Source organism: Sinocyclocheilus grahami, unplaced genomic scaffold (assembly GCF_001515645.1).
Source record: "Sinocyclocheilus grahami isolate Dianchi unplaced genomic scaffold, SAMN03320097.WGS_v1.1 scaffold385.1, whole genome shotgun sequence".
NCBI classification, from domain to species: domain Eukaryota; kingdom Metazoa; phylum Chordata; class Actinopteri; order Cypriniformes; family Cyprinidae; genus Sinocyclocheilus; species Sinocyclocheilus grahami.
This window is the reverse complement of record NW_015505564.1, coordinates 135305-156023: the sequence shown is the minus strand read 5'-3', so window position 1 is coordinate 156023 and position 20719 is coordinate 135305. Positions and strand designations below refer to the sequence as shown.

Below are 20719 nucleotides of genomic sequence, written 5' to 3'. Positions count from 1 at the left end.
ACTGGTAATTAATATTGCTATTTAAATATGACAGGCTCGTAACTCCTAAGACATGGGAAATACAGTTGCAAATGGACTTTGCTTTTTCATTTGAAATTTGGCCGTCACTGTGCGTTCGCGAAAGCGAAAATGCAAACGCTAATGCAGGATTTGCAATTGCATTTGGATTATGTCACAATTTATGCGTCCACATACTGAAAACGCAATTGAAAATACAATTTGCTATTCTATTTGAAAATTGTCCGGAATATCGTTCCATAGAATGCCTTGTTGCTTGATTTTAGTATTCTGTTTTTTTTGTGATTGACTTTGTACATTAAAAAAATTTTCTTTAAAAAGGTTGTTTAAAATAAACAAGAATTTTTAATAAAACATGATGCGAGCTTAATGGAAACAGGGGTGTGCTTAAAGGGTACAAACATGTACCCATTAACCACAGCCAGACTTTTTGCATTTAAAGATGTATATCTTAATTTAAATGCTTTTGTCATTTCAAATAAAATTTAATATTTTCATGCGAGAGATTAATATTTTATTTTAACATAACTTTTTGTACTGAAACCAATATCTTGTGCACTAAAAATGACTCAATGTAGATTTTGGTGAGCTTAATAGGTACGTTTAACCTATCTCAGAATCAGAATCAGAATGAGCTTTATTGCCAGGTATGTTTACACATACGAGGAATTTGTTTTAGTGACAAAAGCTCCACGGTGCAACAGAATGACAGTGACAAGACAGGACACAGATAATAAAAAGAATACTATAAAAATATACAAAATAGACAATGTACAAAAAAGCAAAAACACAATATATAATATAGACAATTTTGTATGTACAGGTATGATATGTGCAAATTTGAAATGTAAATAAGTATGTGTGTTAAATAAATAATGTATACTAGTGTTGTGTGTTCCACGATTATTGTTAGGTGTTCATGAGATGGATTGCCTGAGGAAAGAAACTGTTCCTGTGTCTGGTCGTTCTGGTGCTCAGTGCTCTGTAGCGTCGACCAGATGGCAACAGTTCAAATAGGGAGTGTGCTGGATGTGAGGGGTCCAGAGTGATTTTGCTAGCCCTTTTGCTCACTCTGGATGAGTACAGTTCTTGGAGAGAAGGGAGGGTTGTGCCAGTGATTCGCTCAGCAGTCCGAACTATCCTCTGTAGTCTTCTGAGGTCAGATTTGGATATCTCACTATGGGAATGCCCTAGGCATGACCGATTGCGGAAGCACCAATGAAACCACGTCTGCCAACCATGGCAGACCAATCGCTGCAGCGATCAGGGAGTCCAGCCTCCCTGTATATAAACCGCAGCTACCTGCTGTCTCGTCATTCTCCGCACATCTCTTCTCAGTGCGGGACAAGCAAGGAGGGCAATATTATGAGATACCTCCCTTCATGTTATCAGAGAACCGGGGTTACGGTAGTAACCTAAAGTTCTCTTTCTAACATTCGTTCGGTATCTCAATATGGGATATAGACAACTTCCGTATTGCCGATATGCTGACGAAGCAGACTAAAAATGACTACGATCTGAATTATACCTCTCTGTCCTGGTACGAGTGGTTAAATGCAGATCAGTACAGTCTGAAAAAATCGACACTAAAGTGGAATGGAATACCTCATGTGATTAAAGGATAACATGTCCACACGCTCCAAGGACCGAATGGGCAAATGAAGGTTCTGTTACATATAGTCTTTAGAACCTCACAAAGGTGTGTGGGGAAGACCAGCTAGCCGCAGCACAGATTTCCTGAATAGAAATGCCCTTAAATAGCGTCCAGGACGTAGCTATCCCTCTAGTTGTGTGAGCCCGTAACTCTCTTGGGGGCTCCACATCCGCATTATTATAATAACATAACACGATTGCCTCCAAAACCCAGTGCAAGAGACATTGACGGGAGACAGGCTTTCCCTTGAAAGAGTCTGCCCACGAAAACAAAAAGCTGATTGCTTTTGAAAAGTGCCCTGGACTTTGCACATATACTTGTAGAGTCCGCACTGGACATAAACAGTGTGGCAAACGAGAGGCTGCTGGCCTATAGTACCCGAGTCAAGTCCTATACGAAATGTCGAGATAACGGCCAAATAAACCTTAACCGTGGAAAAAGCTCTGCCTTTGTCCAGGAGGTCTTGCAAGAAACATAACACATCCAAAATTTAACACAAATAAAGGACGACGGTTCTTTCTGCACACCATGCTTCGAACATTCCCTATTTGAGACTGTATAAAGAGCATGCTGAAGCATGTGGCCCTCGCGTTCTGAATCGTCTCAATGACCTTAGGAGGTAAACCAGCTGCATTTAAATTCAGCCTCTCACGGGCCAGGCCCAAACAGACAGCTTCTGCGGGGAGGGGTGGAATATCTCCTCACTTGGGAGAGAAGATCCCTGTGTGCTGGTAATGGCCATGGCTGGTCGCAGAGCAGCTGTGCAATCTCCGCTACCCACAGTCTCCCCGGCCAGTATGGTGCTATTAGAATCATCATATGACCGCGCTCTCTTACCCTCCATAATGTTGGCTCGATTAGGCTTATCTGGGGGAACGCATACAGTAGCGCGTCTGGCCATTCATGGGCTAGAGCATCCACACCCAACGGTGCATCGTCGCCTGCTAGAGAGAAGAACAGGAGACACTGCGCGTTTTCGCGTGATGCCAAGGGATCTACGGCAGCTCGACCGAATCTCTACCATATCATCTGAACCACCTGGGGATGAAGTCTCCACTCCCCGTACAGCGGGTTCCCTCTGGACAGCAAATCTGCTCCCCTGTTCATTATTCCTGGATCATGCGTCGCGCGCAACAAGGTTCGCGCTGCCCCACATTATCAGCTTCTTCGCTAACATGTGAAGTTTGCGAGAGTGTAAGCCTCCTTGCCGATTTATATAGGCTATCACCGTTGTATTGTCCATTCTGAACAATACATTATGAGTTTTGAGATAACAAAATGTTTCGGAGCCAGCAATACTGTCAGTAGCTCTAGAAAATGTATGTGCTCTTCCCTCAGACCAAACTCCTCTCACTGTTCTGCCTTCGAACACAGCTCCCCAGCCTGTGAGGGACACGTCTGTCATCACCACTTTCCTTGAAACGACCGGACACAGAGGGTATCCTGTCCTGAAATGATGGAGGTCTCCAGTAGCAGAGAGCGTTCATGCATTCTGGTGAGATGTGCACTTTGTGGCTGAGGCAGCTCTTGGAGCGGATGCCCTGTGACGCCGCCCAGTTTTGAAATTCCCTCATTCGCAGTAGTCCCAGGGGGACCACTGCTAGTGTTGAGGCCATCAACCCCAGTAACCGGAGGCATAATCTGAGAGAGACTGTTTTCCCTCTTTGAAAAAGGGAGATGCAGCGGCGAAATGCCTCAATGCGCTCCTCTGACAGAAATGCTCAAAACTCCACTGAATTCAATCTGAGACCCAGGTAGACTATTTCCTGTGAAGGGGTCAGACAGCTCTTTGTCTGGTTTATCTTGAAACCTAGTCTCTCCAGATGAGTCACCAGTGTATTTGTATTGACCACTGCTTGGTGTGGAGACGGTGCACACACGAGCAGGTCGTCTAGATAAGACAAGACTCTGACTCCCATATTCCTTAACGGAGTCAGAGCTCCTCTACACATTTGGTAAAAATTCCTGAAGCTAAGGAGAGGCCAAAGGGAATTTTCGCATACTCGTATGCTGTATTTTTATATGTGAGATTTTTCCTGTGGCGCAGGAAAGATATCTATGTGAAAATATGTGTCCTGGAGATCTACTGAGGTGAACCAGTCTCCCTGACGAATATTTTGACAATGTTTTGCGTGAAAGCATTTTGAACTTGTACTTTCCCATCTTCGCTCACTAGCGGTGTTGCGGCACCCTCTAGTGGTGAAGGGAGGGAAATTTGTTCCAGTAAAGGAGTTATATTCATCTTTGTTTGGACTAAATTTTTGTGATTAATTAATTTTTTAATTCCACTCTGCGCCCTTAGCCCTTGGCCTGGATGCGACAGAGAACCTTTTAATTGTGTTGGGATGTTTGTTACCTCTTGGTTCTCCTCCCTCGGAACAAATGCCAATGGGTAGAGGGGGAGACACTGTTTCGGGGGGCACCTGGGGAACATGGGCCACACGTCTGCATACATTTGACACCGAACGGTCTGCAGGAACGATTCATGTAGTCGAATCCCTTCTCCTTTTCCCCGCGGGAGGGAGAAGTGGAACGTTCTGAAGGGATGAGACAGAGAAACTCTGAGTGCTGTCTCCAATCCCTTCCTGAAACTGAACCGATGTCTCAGGTAGCCCGCCGCTTCTTGTTACCCTGGGGGTTGGTTGAAAGATGCTTCGCTGCTGCGGCTGCATACGACGGTTTTGGTTTCACAAACCCGGGTTTTGTCAGCGCGAATGCACTTCCCGGTTGTTGCGGCGGGGTGGGGTGGGAAGGCTGATTATCAGACTGACCTACTTTCCCCGAGGGTCTGAAACTTGGCCGGCTCGGATAATAAGGCCGAGCCACCGGCTTTCTGGGGAGACAAACCTTGAATGCCTCCCCTTCCCTCTTCCGTTGATCGCATTGTTGCTGCATCGCTGTAACAGTCGCATCAAACTTAGCTTTTGGATCGATGGGGGCATCCAAAAACTCCACTTTCTCTTTCTTCGAGAGTCCGGACAAGCTCAGCCACAGCGATCTCTCTCCCTCAACTGCCATGCCCATGCTGGGTCCGCAACTTTGCACGGCTCCACGAGATGTACGCAGGTTTAAATCTGTGATGACACATATCTCCTCCCAGAGTGCAGGTTTGGGAGATCCGCAGTCCAGTTGATAACACATTTCCTCAAAAAGCTTGGCTTGATAGGCCATGAGGAGAGATGTCGCGATCAAAGCGCGAACCGTCAGCACGGAGGATTTGTAAATCTTCTGGAAAACAAAGGGCGGCCGGTATAAATTGTCTCGCTGGTGGGAGATGTGACAGGAGCCTTTTCCCATCGTAGAGGTCTCTATCAGCCCCTTTCCCTGTCGGTTGGGATGGCCAATCGACGGACAGCTTAGCCACGGCCCTACGACAGACCTCCAGCAGATCTGTGTCCACCTGCACAGGGGAGGGTGAGCTCACATCCTGCACGTTCGGCGGATGGGACTGATTTGGAGGGAGAATGGCATCCTCGTTGTCATCATCCTAGTCTTCGAGGATGGTCGACAGTACCTCGTCATCATCGTCTTCCTCTCCCGGTAAAGGATCTTCAAACAGCGGGGGAAGAACTGGTGACACACTATCCATCATATCTCCCCACGAGCTTGAGGTCTGTGGACACTCCATGGGTTTCCTCTCTGGGTTGAGCAGAGAGGCATGGGTCCAACTTTGCTGTGGCTGCCACTCGGTTCCTTTTTTCGGGTTTTATTCGAGAAAGTCACACAGTGAGGGCAGCCCTCAGGGTTGGATAGTGCTGCCTGAGTGTGTTTAGCACCCAGGCATGAGATGCAGAGACCGTGAGAATCCTTGGTCGAAATCCACGCTCCACAAGCACAAGGATGAGGAGGACGGCTGTTCCCTCTGTGGCTTTCTGGCTCTTTCGAAGGTGGCCATGACAGCGACTGCACTCTCTTCATACGGTAAGTCCACCACAATGTAAAATCTTGTACGGAGCTGTGCTGAGAGTAGTGAGCGCTCTCTTTTTTTGAGAACTTAAGAGCTGAAAAACTCACCTTAACGTGTTAGTAACCCAACTTTAAGTGCGGTCACTCAACGAAACTTTAAGGAAAAAATTACATTCGGGGCGTTACCTTGCGTCTTCATCAGTAAACGGTTGAGCAATAATTCCAAAAGTCTGCTGAGGACAGCTTCCGAAAACCTTCCATGGGGAAGAGCACAAGAATGACGAGACAGCAGGTAGCTGCAGTTTAAATACAGGGAGGCGGGACTTCCTGATCGCTGCAGCGATTGGTCTGCCATGGTTGGCAGACGTAGTGTCATTGGTGCTTCCGCAATCGGTCACGCCTTGGGTGTATCCCATAGTGAGATACTGAACAAACTATTTAGACCGCTAAATTCATATGGATTGCTTTTACAATGCCTTTACAAATTTGTTGAATCTCAAAGTGTTGGTTGCGTGGATTTTCAAATAGAGGGACCGAAATCTCTTAGGTTTCATTTCATCTTCATTTGTGTTTCGAAGATTAACAAAAGTCTTTTGGCATTGGAAAGACATGAGGGTAAATAAATGATTACATAATTTTTGCACAAACTAACCCTTTAAACTTCGCCGTGTGAAAGCGAACCACACCAAGAATAAAAAGCAACATTGTAATAATTTTAATCCCATTTTCAGAACAAAGCAATCAATCTACAGGTGTGAAAACACTCTTAATAATATAATTCCAGTAATAATATGAGATATAAGATAATTCCAGTCTGTTCACCAAACAAAGCAATTTTATTGCTTTAGAAGATTACAAAAATATAGCACACTATTTGTATGGACTACTTTTATAGCTTTTGGAGCTTGACAGTATAAATCCTCACCCACTTTCATTATACGGAAAAAGTAGCATTTTATCTATTGTATTAAATGGAAAAATGGATTTAGAACAACATGAGGGTGAATTAATAGCAGAATTTTCATTAATTATCTTTAAATAAATGTCCTTGTTCTGTTATATGGGATAAGAGCAATTATCTTTAGCAGCTGTGATTGTTAATAGTCAGCTGCTTGCACAGACCAATGGATGATTGAATGAGAGGCAGACAGCTATTTCACAGGTGCTGGGCTTAGACATCAGAATGCATGACACCTGGTGATGACATTTGGCTGTTGGATACTGGATTACATTTTTTTTTTGTTTAATTATATATATATATATATATACACACACACACACACACACACACACACACACACACACATACACATAACACACATGAATTCTATATTAATGTAATAAGCTGCAACAAAACAAGGAAGAACTGTATGTTGCTTGGCAACCTTAAACAACCTGCAGATAAGCTAATGAACTACATTATGGATTCCCAACAAGGGGTATACACGTTCTCTCAGGTGGCACTTAAGCAGATTCCAGGGGGTAAAAAAAAAGAAGAAAAGAAAAAGAAGAAAAATAAATTGCGATTTTAAAAATATAATCATTTAATTGCATTGCTTTTTTGGTAGGAAAACCTTAACACGTTTAATTTGTTTTTTTTAAGGAAATTAAGTATAATATAAGTTTTAAGGAACACATTGTGGTTTGGTTTTGATGAAGGGATATTTGAACCTTAGTGATGGAGTTTGCAGGGACAACATGACAAAAAAATGTCAGGATAAACAAAACTATATTACTGTGTTTATTATTAATAATACATTTATAGAACACTAGTGTTTTTATCATAATGTTGGTGCTGCCATTTTAGACCCTTAATAAGCCACTCTCCACGACCAACAATCACGTTAATGCACCGTCACTTGAGGTTTATTACTTTAATTGTTCTTAATCAGGCCCACACTCAATCTGTGTGTGTAGAACTCCACATTAATCTCAGCAGATTTCAGAACCTGCACTGGGACTGTGGAGAAAAAAAAAATCAGTAGAATCCCATCTGGGCCTCCTGTAGTAAGTGAAGGTCAGGAAGTTTCTCTACTTGGCATATCTCAAAGCGCTGAGAGATACCAAAAGCACCCTGATGTATTCTTCTGTCACTGCTGTCTTTACATGATAAAGATCTCTGCTTTAGTCTATCAACATAAGACACGGCCTTTATAGTGTGCTTCATAATCCTCTTAACATTTTACTCATTTCCCTCGGGCTGCTTTCATCCAGGTCCTCTCACACACTGACCTGTCACATTTATCTCACACACCATTAACGTTCACTCCAGATAAAAGCAGCTCATAATTCACACCATTACATCTCATGAACGGTGCTGGCGAACAGGGTCAGCTGTGATTGATTGGGGGGGTACTTACCTTAATATTGACGCAGAAGGGGTGGTAGCACTGGCCGCACTGGGAGCAGGCTAACAATCTGCCCTCAGCACCCTGACCAAAGCTTCCACACACCACACACATGTCCTGAAGACACAAGAGAGAGCAGACATCCACCCGTGAAGTTAATTCTCATACCCATGCTAATATAAAGTTAATCTAAGTCTCACATTTTTAAGAGCAGGATCATGTGTCTGATGAAGTGTTTTCACTTTTGACTTTGAACTCATATACTTACTTGTTTAAGTGTGAAAGAGTCAGAGCTGGAGAACAGGACTACAGTGCTGTGCATGGAGTTCTCCTCCTCTTCTTTAACCACATATGGAGAATCCATTAAGCTCACCTGTAACAGAGCACATGACATCGGTTTACATTTGCTCAGATCACATCCAGCTGTTACTAGCATATTACTATACTGTTTGTCTAATGACATCATAGTTGGTTCTGGAAATTTTTCAATGTAATCATGCAACTGAAAATGTTAGATGTGGATCAAAAAAAAATTGCTGTTAGTTTTTAACCATTGCATACAATGGGCCCAGCTTGTCTTAAAGGGAAAATTCTGCCATCAATTACTTAACTATCATCAATTACAAAACCATAATACTTTTGTTCATCTTCAAAATATATTAAAAAAAAATTCGAAACTTGAGATTACTTTTCACACAATGACAAACGTACATAGAGCACTTCAAATATGGTAAATGGAAGTTAAAACATACTTGCTTGAAATCTAATTGCTTCTTGTAGGAGCTCATACATGCTTGCATAACAAGCAAGAACAAACATCACTAGTTCTCGTGCATCAAGCAAGTACGGTTAAGATGCAATTGTATTACTTTTACAATGTCTTTATTAACAATTTGAAGCTTTAAAGATTTGGTGAAAATGAGAGAAACATCTCTCAGGTTTAAACAGAAATATCTTTGTGTTTTGAAGATGAATAAAAGTGTTATGGGTTTGGAACAACAAGAGGGTGAGAAATTTATGACAATTTTAATTTCTGGGTGAACTATTCCTTTAAGCTCGCAATGCACCGTAAAAATAGGCTTTGCTTGCAGTGTTGGTTCTGCAATGCAGGGTCATGTTGCTTACATGTACAATGTGAATGTTGTATTTATATGATATTATTATTCATTATGTGTTAATATCATCTAGATGAAAAAATGCAGAATGTATTCAACTTATAGATTAGGGGAAAAGTAACGCTGCTTTGTTTAGCTGGTGTAATGGGCTTTATAGGTATGGATAGTTTAAATTTAACACTTGTCTTAGTGAAAATTCACACTTAGTGCGAACAGGCCTTTACATGACAATTTACTGTGGCATTGGACTGTAATGAGACTGGCTGACTAAGTTAAGACAACATCTTCATTGTGTGTGTAGACTACAGGATGGCTGCTGAGTACAAAATGGCCTATTTTATCATATTGGCAGCCAAGAACATGCTGGATCAATCTCCCCCATCACAAGTCGTTTGTGTTGGGGGAAATGTCAGCATTTGCTATTTTGAAAAGGCCATTTGGGCCGGGAACTGCTGCTGAAGCTCTGCTGAGCGTGAGTGGAGTTCTCAGGCTTTAATGTGAACATTAAGCACATCTGAGCGCTGTTTTATTTATGCTTGTAGAGGTGGGGGCTTCATACCCCAGGAGTCACCACAGGGCTGCTCTCCGTCTTTAGCCTGGAGCGTCCCCTGCCACCTCTCCCAGACAGGTTAGCTCCCCTGGGTCGCCGCCTTCCAGCAAATCCAGATCCACGACCCTAGCAGACAGAAATAGAGAGAAAGGATATTATTTAATTTCTCTTATGGCACACTTTGGGAAAATTGAGTGTGAACGTATAGTACTAATGGGCAAATACTCATAGCCAACAGGGCGATACAGACGATATATCAACTATTGGTTTGTTGGTGATATAAAATAAACCAACATTGAAATATCACAATGACTTTAATGTGCTTCATATCTGACCATTAAGTTTCCTACAGACCGTGACAGTAGGCCAGTTTTGTGTCTGCTCATTGTATTATAATGGAATCGCTGATTTAAACCTCACTAAAAATGTTAAAAGAGTTGGTCAGTTTGATTTACTTGTACAAATTAGCTTTTGTTGTTGTTGTTGTTGTTTTTGTATCATCACTCAGAAATGTTCACTGAAGAAAAACAAAACAAAAAACCTCACACTTCCTCACACTCAAGTTTAAAAAAAATTTTGCTAAAGCATTTAATTTTATTGTTCAATTATTTAAGTCATCTGTGGATTATTTTCAACTAGAGTTTTACTCCCTAAATCAAGATAATAAAATTATTAACAGCATACAAAAAAAAAACAGTTACTCTTTAACATTAAATAACTTTTTGCCTTTTTATTACATTTTACAAATAACAAAAAAGAAAAGAAAAAAAGTTTTCATTCATTGCACTAAAAGTTGCTATTTCGCCCAGCTCACATAGAAATCCACACATATTATTCTCTAGTAGCAAATGGTACTATTGCTTGACTGATTTTATTGAATTCACTGTTTAGGAGAAATAATTACCTGAATCCACCAATAACCTAGCTTGACATGGTGGAACACTTTCTGGAAGGCACCAAACCCGTTGCATCTGTGTTTGTGATATAAACTCATCCATCCATCCCAAGACCTGACCCTCTGAGGTTCAGCCCAACTCCCTGAACACTACACTGACTTACAGATCACATTTCAGGCCAGGCTTCTGCCAACTCGCCCTGCTTCTGAAGGTGTCACATTGCGTTTGCATCGAGGCTGAAGCTCTGGCCCAATTCCCACTTCCTCCCAGGTAATTACCTCACTGTAGCCAAGCAGCACTACTCAGACAGGAGACGTCAACTTCATTTAGAGAGATTGCCTAAGGAAGCCTGGCGCACTCTGTCGTCTTTACAGTCTGAGTCTAATTTGTGCAGAAATGAATTATGGAGAGGGAAAAAATAGACTAGGGTTAAGGAAGGCACTCCTCTAAATCTGCTCGAGTGCAGCCACAGAGAAGAACAGCAATTCTGATGAGATACTGCAGCAATGGGAAGGATGCAATTCTGGTGTCTCATGCACATGCATTTGTATATATGTGCAGGGTTTGTTATATGAACATGCCATCATATGACATATTCATTAGATTAATATACAATGTGAACATGGAAATGTACAATGGATAACAACATAAAACAGTAAATCAAAGCATTAACCTTTGTAATGTGATGCATTTCAGAGTTAAACTGATTATTACTGACAATTCGTTAATGAGGGATGAGGCTTGTATTTGTTTACCAGGACTTCAGTGAATTATGAGGGGACTGGTTACTGGATAAACCTGGTTGCATGGCCTTGTTTATGTCAGCATATGATTATGACAATATGAAAACTTTTTTTTTTTTTTAGAGTAACAGGCACTGATGAATCATGACCAGAGACATTTATAGTTGCACATTATTACAACCCTCTCTTTCAATGCATCCCTGATTCCAAATATCAGTAACCTTTTTTAACATGTAATATGGATTAGATAAGAGCCTTTGGGGTAGTGCGTTGCGTCTCATTGTTTTTTTTAAGAATCTCACACCATGAGCATTATGTTTTTAAGACAGTGTGATAGGCTAAAAATAGTCAAAACAAAAATACATAAAAATGTCCGAAGCATGACACATTATATCATGAACAAGTTGGATATCATAATATCAAGGCCTAAATTCAACACTAGTAACAAACATACGTTTTTGAACAACCACAGAGTCATTTTTCACCCATAATTCCTGTACCATTTTGGAGTTTACTTTCTAGACTAAACCAGCTGACGCTTTATGATCCACACCCACCTTAAAAGCTCAGTCCCCTGCAGAGCCCAAACCCTTCAACACCCACCCCTCATTTACCAATCTCATGGTCCAGATGGGCAGCCCGTGCATCAGCCTGGTCTTAGGGCTGTCCCAGGCATCCGAGCGCTCTGGAGACCAGGAGGGCGAGCTCATTGCGCTACGGTTACTCCATGCACCCTGAGGTAAAGCGGCGGAGAAGAGACGGAGGGGGAGGGTATATTGGTGATGAGGGGAAGATGAGGGGTGACAAAATGCAGTAACATAAATGTGAAGCCAGCAACAAGAACACAGCATGTCAAATGAATGCAATACGTCTACACAAATGCATCATATTATCAAGCCAATACAGTGAAATATTAAGTTTGGGACAAATTCCTGAAACATGACGGAATTATATTTTGTGTCTTAAGAAAAGCAATTGTGTATATTTGCTTTGAGCAAGTTTCAATTTGTAGGGAAGTCTGCTAAATTCCCTTACAACATGAGGATCTGCGTTATAAAGCATCATTATGCCTCCATGGAAACAACCTTGTTTATTTGTTTGTACTAAACAAGCGTGATTGTGTCAGCATGACAACAAGCAGCTCTTTGAGATAAACAGAGAATTTCAAAAAGCACAAAGCATCATGGGGAGCATTTAGTCTGTTTAACGAGCTAATGAGGGTTAGTCAGTGTAATTACAATGCATAACACAATCACCGCAAGGCCTTTTTTGTTTTACAAAATGAAAATTATTTCTAAATTATAAATAATAAATACCAGCCGCGGGTTGGTAGCCTTTTTTTCCTGTCATGTATCGTTTTGTCCCAAACCACTACTTTAAATGCATGTCTGAGATCCAATACAACTTCATGTCTCTGGAAAACAGTGTCATATGCTGTTGATTACCTGACACAATAATATTGTCCCATAATATTGCAAAGATAAAAAAATTGCCTTAAAAAAACTAGGCAACGAATACACGTTTTTCCATAATTTCTGCTTTAACATTATTTTCTGTGGTAATCAACAAATTCCTGATGTAGACAGAGCATAACTTGCACTGAACTCAGAACATTGCTTCCTAATAAAACAAAAGTACTTAATGAAACAAACGACCATTCCATAGGCACAAGACCCAAAAATTGTTATAACAGATTAAAAAGAAAGAAAAAGAAAGAAAGAAAGAAAGAAAGAAAGAAAGAAAAGAATAGCTCTCCTGAAACATAAAAGTATGAGTGGAGGGAGGCAACTGAGAAACAAACAAATATTATCATGCCAACATGCCTGTGAATAAAGACATCAAAACAAACAAATAATAAAATCTCACTAAGTATTGACAATAAGAAAAAATCATGGTGTTGATATTGGTGATGTCTTAAATTGCTTATTGACAGCCATGCAATGTTAGTTCGGTAAGAGTAGGCTGAGGAAGAAGTATGTCTTCATACTGAATTTCCAGCCCCGAGTCTTTTCAAAATAAACAAATATAGTACAAATGTAAAATAAATGGAGAGGTGAACACTTTTAGCTTATATGGTAGGCGCCCAAGAGACACTTTACCAAGACATATGCGGTAATATGAAATCTTTTTCAGCCAAGAGATACATATTTCCAAATGAAAACTCAAGCTAATCCCTATAGGACTCTGAAACTTCTACAAAATTCAGAGCGTAAGGCATGCCTGATCGTCTCTGAAGAGAATCAGCAGGAGTTACTTCAAGAAAACGATGAAACGCTAGAAGCTCATTTGCACAACAAAACGAAATCTCTTTCTCTCTCATACGCACACACAGAATAACACAGGGGCGTGCACATACTCATGAACGAACTTTTACACACCAAACCGGAAATCTCAGTTGGAGCCAATGACAGCTGCCCACCCTTCAAATTACACTGTGCCCAGATGGCGCATACCCCAGAGAGAAAATCGACCAGAGCCATAGAAACTAGCATATATAGACACATATACACTCTTCTAGCCATTTGATTCTACAAAAATAAAGTATATCCAAACACAACTGCTAAGCATGTTTTGTTAAACTCTCAAAGTGTTTATAGCAAGCTATTTGAAAATCGACATATCCCATTTAAATTTAACAGAAAGCACTTTGTCGCAAGCTAATTGTTTGGTATCCCACACATAAACTATTCCTAATACCTGGCAGATATCATGGAATCAGAGGTCCTGACATATTATATTAGACTGTTAAGAACCTATACTGTAAAGCTCAAAAAGAGAATCAGGTTTTAGCCAATCAGTAACGCTCTCTCTCTGTGAAACATTTTGTTAAAGGTGCAATAGGTGATTGTCTTCAGAAACATTTTTTGTTATGCTGGTTGAAAGTCTCTTCACATCATGATAGCAATCATTAAGTTAAGTGGTCTAAATTTATTTATCTGTATTTATATATTCTGTGGAAGGCGTAGGACCAAGAAATGTTCGTCCAATCAAAATGCTTGGTCCGAGCATTTAAAATTGGCTTTCCTACCTGCCTATCAACGTATGTATTAGCATACCTCTGCGCACCCTGTTCGCGCAGACAGGATACGTCATCAGCGAGTTCACGCACGCTGTGCAGACAGAGCGAGAATGGCAGACAAACATCAACAACCCGATCTTCCTTCCTGGTATTGTAGTACTTTTAAAGTTTTCTCACTGGTGAATGACACATAATGTAGCCCAGCGGTTCCAAATTCCTGTCCTTGCGCCCCCCAGCTCTGCATATTTTGCATGTCTCGCTTAGTTAACACACCCGATTCAGATAACCAACTCGTTAGCAACCTATGATGAAAATTACAGGCCTCTCTCATCTTTTTAAGTGGGAGAACTTGCACAATTGGTGGCTGACTAAATACTTTTTTGCCCCACTGTACGTGCATTAATGGTGTTCCGATCGATATGATCCCTACACAGTGTTCATTGCTCCCTACTCTCTGAGTCTGGGAAATCCTTTGAAGTTTACTTCACTCACACACTCACACGTCTTCACATCCAGTGCGAGGACTGGAATTGGGAACCGCTGATGTAGCCTACTGTAGTAATGTTGTCTCTGCTGGTATTCTGGTCTGTGAGCGACAAGCGTATATGCGTTCAGGGGGCGTGGCTTTGGACGGCGATTGAAGGGAGGGTGGGACGTTCGCTTTCAGTGCTATCAGGCTAAAGTTAGCATTTCCCAAGATCTCCTACTGCACCTTTAAGTTTTGCTGACATTGAGTTTACTGGCATGCTTTTGGAGAGCTGTGTTTTAAAGACAGGATGTGTAGTGTAGGTTAGCAAAATTATAAAGTTAGAAAAACAGCTGTAATTGCTTACAGCACCTTTAAAGGGATAGTTCACCTAAAAATACAAATTTGGTAATTTACGCACCATCATGCTGTTGACTTTCGCTCATCTTTCGGAAACACACGATATAAAATAAGATATTTTTAATATCCACATGAATCAAGTGGTTCAATCCAAATTTTTTTGTAAGAGATGCAATCTATTTCTATTTAAAAAAACAGATTTAATTTAGGCTTTCATTAAAGGGGTCATATGATGCTGCTAAGAAGAACATTATTTTGTGTAATGAAATGTGTTTATGCGGTTTAAGGTAAAAAAAAACACATTATTTTCCACAATGTACATTATTGTTTCTTCTCTATGCCTCGCCTTTCTGAAACGCGTCGATTTTTACAAAGCTCATCGTTCTGAAAAGCGAGGTGTGCTCTGATTGGCCAGCTATCCTGTGTGTTGTGATTGGCTGAATACCTCAAGCGTGTGACGGAAATGTTACGCCCCTTACCATATTGTGTTTCCATGTGTCCCGGCGCGACGAGACAAAACCAATAAAACCCATTACAAACGAAGCATTTGTTGCATCCAGTGGGGACATAATTACTGATTAGAATGACTTATGCTGTGTTTTTATGCTTTGCGTTGCGTATTGCACCGCGTAAACATAAAACCATGTCTGCATTTGTGATCGGAGAAATGATAAACAACAAGCGCTACTCTACACTGCTCAAACTCGCGTTTGAATCATCAGTGGCAAATCCTTTAAATATAAAAAACGGTACTTACAGGCTGTGGGTCAGAAGCGCCAGACTGTCCTTGCAAAGTTGGAACTGCCCCACTTTATAGAAACATTATGTCCTCTTTTGGAAGGCCAAACAAAGTAGTACGCTTTCACAACAAAATACACAGCAGCTTGAGTGAGCGGCGCCCGGCGGATTCGACGAAGGAGGCTTTCGGAAACTACACGTGACGACCCCGGGCTGGACTCCGCTTCATCCAAGGTGAAAGTCGATCTGGCGATCCACAGTGCGAAGTTGATGTATTTCCTCAGCGACCAGCACGGATTAGCTCCAGGCACGATGAAGCGGATATCGTCCTCTTTTGGAAGGCCAAACAAAGTAGTTTCGCTTTCACAACGAAACACACAGCATCTCCACGACATGGCGGCGGCAACAATACTACAGAGAATAAAAGTTAAGCCTTCTTTCTTTGCGTGAACATTTGCGCGGCGTTATGCAAATCTTCCCACACAGTGACGTAGGCATGTGGGGGCGTGTTTAAACGAGGCGTTTTAGGAGGGCGTGGACAAGTCTTAACTTTTATAAAGAATACCTCTTTGGATTTGAGACTTTAGTCTTTGCAACTTTACAGATCTTCTTTATGCACCAAGAGCTTGTAACACTCCAAAGAGAAAGGAAAAATTGAAATCGCATCATATGCCCCCTTTAACACATATACACTGAACAACAAATACAGAGTTCAAACATGGTAAACTCGAAAGCTCAAACTTGCAAGATACGTGAAAAACAAACTAGGGGTGCTCCGATCATGATTTTTGAGGCCGATCACCGATCCCCGATCACAGAAAGCAGTATCTACCGATACCGATCACTGATACCGATCTTTTTAGAGCCTTCTTTTTATAATTTATAACTATTTATAGTGATACTTCAATCAGGATTTTTAGACATTTATTCAGGGCCTGAATTTCATTTTTGAAAATGGGGGAAATTCCCCTCTTAGGTGACTCTTGTGAGAGGGGAAGCAGCTTTCACACAGGAGTCCGCTACTGATCCGTGGCTGTTTACCACAAACACAACATTTATTCCAACATTATAATCATTCCATTATTTTGATTTCAAATCCAAACATTTTCTTTCTCAGATGTTTACATTTAGATAAGACAAAACCGACTGTGCTTACGAGGATAATCGCCAGGACGGCCATTTTGACGTCATTTTTTGTGTGTATTTGGCCACGTAAGCGCAACAAGCTGTGAAAAATAACTCAATTTGGTACTCACAAGGCGGCACGATATGCGAGTTATGGATGTGACTGTGAGCGCATAGGAAACCCCCTTTGGAGCACGCGAGTATCGAATGGCTTAAACTTTAAAAAATGTGCAAACTATACAGTTTTGTGACGATGCAACAATGACTCGATTAGGCAAGTGACAATTCTGTCGACTGTCCCGAAACCCGAGCAAAAGTCTTGTATCGCAGCATGCAGTAGTGCAGACGAGATGCGCTGTTGTGAAGCCGCTTTGAGAGTGAGAGAAGATGCGGTACATCTGAATCACTCAAGCCGTTTTCAAATGACTGATTTAATCTGATAGTATGTGTGGATTTATTTACTCATCTAACCTACATGCTCTATTGAATATGTTTGCAGGAATTTCCCTCATTATAAACTCGAAAGCATATTAAACATAATTCTATTATACAGAGACAGGGTTCCCACTCTTTCATGAACACTAGATTCAAGGGCTTTTTAAAGCACTATTTATTTTATATCAAGCACCTATCAAATTCACGCCCCAGCATATGTAGTGTCATGAAAGACCTTACAGTACTTAACATTTCACCACTTACACTTAACATTTACATTAAACATTTCAGAGTAATACTGTTTTGAATGTGTAGGTTTCATAAATTTAGACCGTTTTGAGCAGTTGTGTTCAAAGGAATTTAATGAAATCCATTGAAGTCAGTACTGGTAATATTCAAATACAATTTCTAAAATACTGATAAAATATGCATCAAACCGATTTTTGCTGTAGTTCTTGTACAAGATTTAAATTTGAAATAATTTCTTAATTCATAAAAAGTGGTTAAATGTTGTAATAACATGGTAAAACCTGATAACATTACAAATTTGCACATTCACTGAAGAGAGACGTTACTCATTAATAAATAAACTCAAGTCAAAATAATTTTGTAAATTACTTTTTATTGTAAATCCCATTTTTTAATATTTGACCTAGAGGAATGCAGCTGCTCAAACTTGCAGCTGCTCAAAACGTCAGTATTTTTTGAAAATGTTTTATGAACATTTTAACCCTTATACATGTGCAAATCTGCAAAAAAATATTAAGAAATGTAAAAAATTTGACTTTCTATTTGTTTTAAACTGTAAACGCTTTTCACTAAGCTGTTTTTCCAATTTCTTTCAAGTTCTACATTTTCTCCTTAGCTCCATGTTGCAGTAAGTTTTGGGAGCTAATTTTTAGTCCATCTCCTATCCTGAAAAGTCTGTCTTGCAGAGACTGACAAAAATTAGCTCCTAAAACTTACTGCCAGATTCTGGAAGATCAATTCTTCTAACAGTGGTACAAGAGGATGTGGTGCTGGTCCTTCACGAGTCACTCTCAACTTATCTGTCTATAAAGCCTATAAAAATGTATTTCACAATACTTCAGCATGCTATTTTAATTAAATGAGGGTCATTTTTTTAGGATTTTTTAAAGTCTCTGAGAACCTTACACCTTGTAATTCTGGAGACTCCAGGAAGGTTGCAGTTCTGGAAAATGGTGGTGCTGGAGACTAAAAGGTCCCTGATGGTTTCACACCTAATTCTTCACATTAATTCTTAATTATTTTGCAGTTAACTTTTGTCTTTTTTTCTGACCCTGCTGACCCAATGAGCATTTTGCTGACCAATGGTCATGTCTTAACTTAGCAATTTCTGTATTGCATTCGTTTTTAATATTTCTCATGGGGATTTAATAATTTTTTGACTTCTCAGTCGGAGTTAAATCCGTGCGAAAATTATGGGGTTAAAGCAAAATAAATCTTTTGACTGAACATTTCCTCAACTTCCTCTTTTGATTGAACTTTTCCTCAACCAAACCCCATTCCACAGCCATACCCGTCACACACACCGTTTAAGAGCAGTGTTTTTCTTCTTGTAATTAGGAGCGCTTGCCCTCCTAATTAAAAAAATTTAGGAGCACCTTCTGATCAATAATCAAAAATTCTGATCAAGAATTAGCCTTCATAATACGAGCTGACATTTGACTCAAAGTGATTTCAGGGGCATTTTCTTTATACCATTGTAAATGCATTTTTCTAATTTTATTAAATGCATGCAGTGTTTCCGCTAGGATTTTTTCCAGCTGTAGTGGCAGGACTATTTCTCATGGACCACGCATTTGCGCTTTCATGTGGACAGAGATTGAAAAACGGAAGAAGGAAAAACTCACTTTATAAAAATACACGTGTACGTGTGGACATGGCCTTAGTTTAACAAAAAAAAAAAAAAAAATAGTAAATAATAAAATAAGAACAAATAAATTAATGACAATCAATAGCACAAACAAAAACAAGAAGAAATGTTTTCAGTTAGGTCTAACTATAATCTATACTCAACTGTAAAATAACACTGGATAGTCTTCACTGTATAATGAAAAGCAGCAGCAGGTTTATTTAGGCTGCTGTCTCTTTAAGACCTCATGCACGGATCTAATATACTGATACACTCTCAGCTTTCTCTGATACACTCTATGCTTGCTTTTCTTTTTAGGTGCATGTCCTTCTAATTAAAAAAAATAATAATAGGAGCACCTTCTGATCAATAATCAAATTTTTTTATAAAAAATTAGCCTTCCTAATACGAGGTGACATTTGACTCCAAAGTGACTTACAGGAGTATTTTCTTTTTACCTTTGCAATGGCTTAATTTTCATCTATGTCAAATTAAAAAATGTATGTATATAAGCTTTTTTTAAAAATTCTATTTAAAAAAATTTATTTGGCCTTCCGAAAGTAGATGCATTTAGGAATCTTTAAGATTACTTACAACAGAACAGCAATAAATTTTATGGACGACCATTTGTGAACCTAGATGAGGAGGTATGACCGCTTTAAAAAATGTATTTGTACTACAGAGGTGGCAGAGAAGAACACAAAAGTGGCTTGTAGGTACATTTTCAGATGTTTAATGAGGCTCAGAGGGAGCATGGGTGCAATTAAATTCATACATTCATGTGGAGATTAATGTTTTAAATATAAAATTTTGAACACAGAAATATTAAATGATTTAAATAACTGAATTTATATGCTAAAAATGAAACTACATCCACCAGCAGGTGGCGGTAAGTCACTGACTTTATCACTGAATCATTCATTCAATTGATTCGTTCGGTTCATTCGGTAATTAAATCTTTATGTATGGGTAATCATAAATCCCTAACTCACTAGATTCGTTCAAAAATGCACTTTCATTCATGAATGAAACTCGGCTGTGTTTGCTTTTAGAGATGCGCGGCGGCTCAGCTGTTACTATATTACGGGAGAACAGAGTATTGGTACGCTGTGCCCTCGAAAGCAAACCTCAGAAAGCGTCTGTGATGCGGTGCTATCTGAATGTGAAAATACGCGTCCTTTAAATCCACGGACGCAAACCAGTCCCCGGGGCAAATTTGCGCCAGGATCTGTTTCAGCGTTATCATCCTGAACGGACGCTTGCAAAGCGCTCTGTTGATGGGCCTGAGATCTAGAATCGGGCGGAGTCCCCCGTCTCTTTTGGGTACCACGAAATAGCGGCTGTAAAACTCGCTCTCCAGCTCGCTGGGAGGGACTCGTTCTATCGCTCCTTTTTCGAGCAGCCTGCATACCTCTTGTCTCAGAACCAGGGCGTTTCGAGGCAATGTTAGAGACTGCACCACGCCATTGA

General features: G+C 40.3%; 1 protein-coding gene across 1 annotated transcript in view; it reads right to left on the bottom strand.

The window, feature by feature from the left end:
• kmt2ca (lysine (K)-specific methyltransferase 2Ca) overlaps positions 1-20719 on the bottom strand; it is a 168146-nt gene that overhangs the window by 53206 nt on the left and 94221 nt on the right. Inside the window, exons 15-18 of the mRNA XM_016231219.1 lie at positions 11845-11964; positions 9601-9717; positions 8195-8299; positions 7939-8043 (exon numbers count right to left, since the gene is read on the bottom strand). Of these exons, the coding sequence (XP_016086705.1) occupies positions 7939-8043; positions 8195-8299; positions 9601-9717; positions 11845-11964 (447 nt within the window). The remainder of the gene's footprint in view (positions 1-7938; positions 8044-8194; positions 8300-9600; positions 9718-11844; positions 11965-20719) is intronic.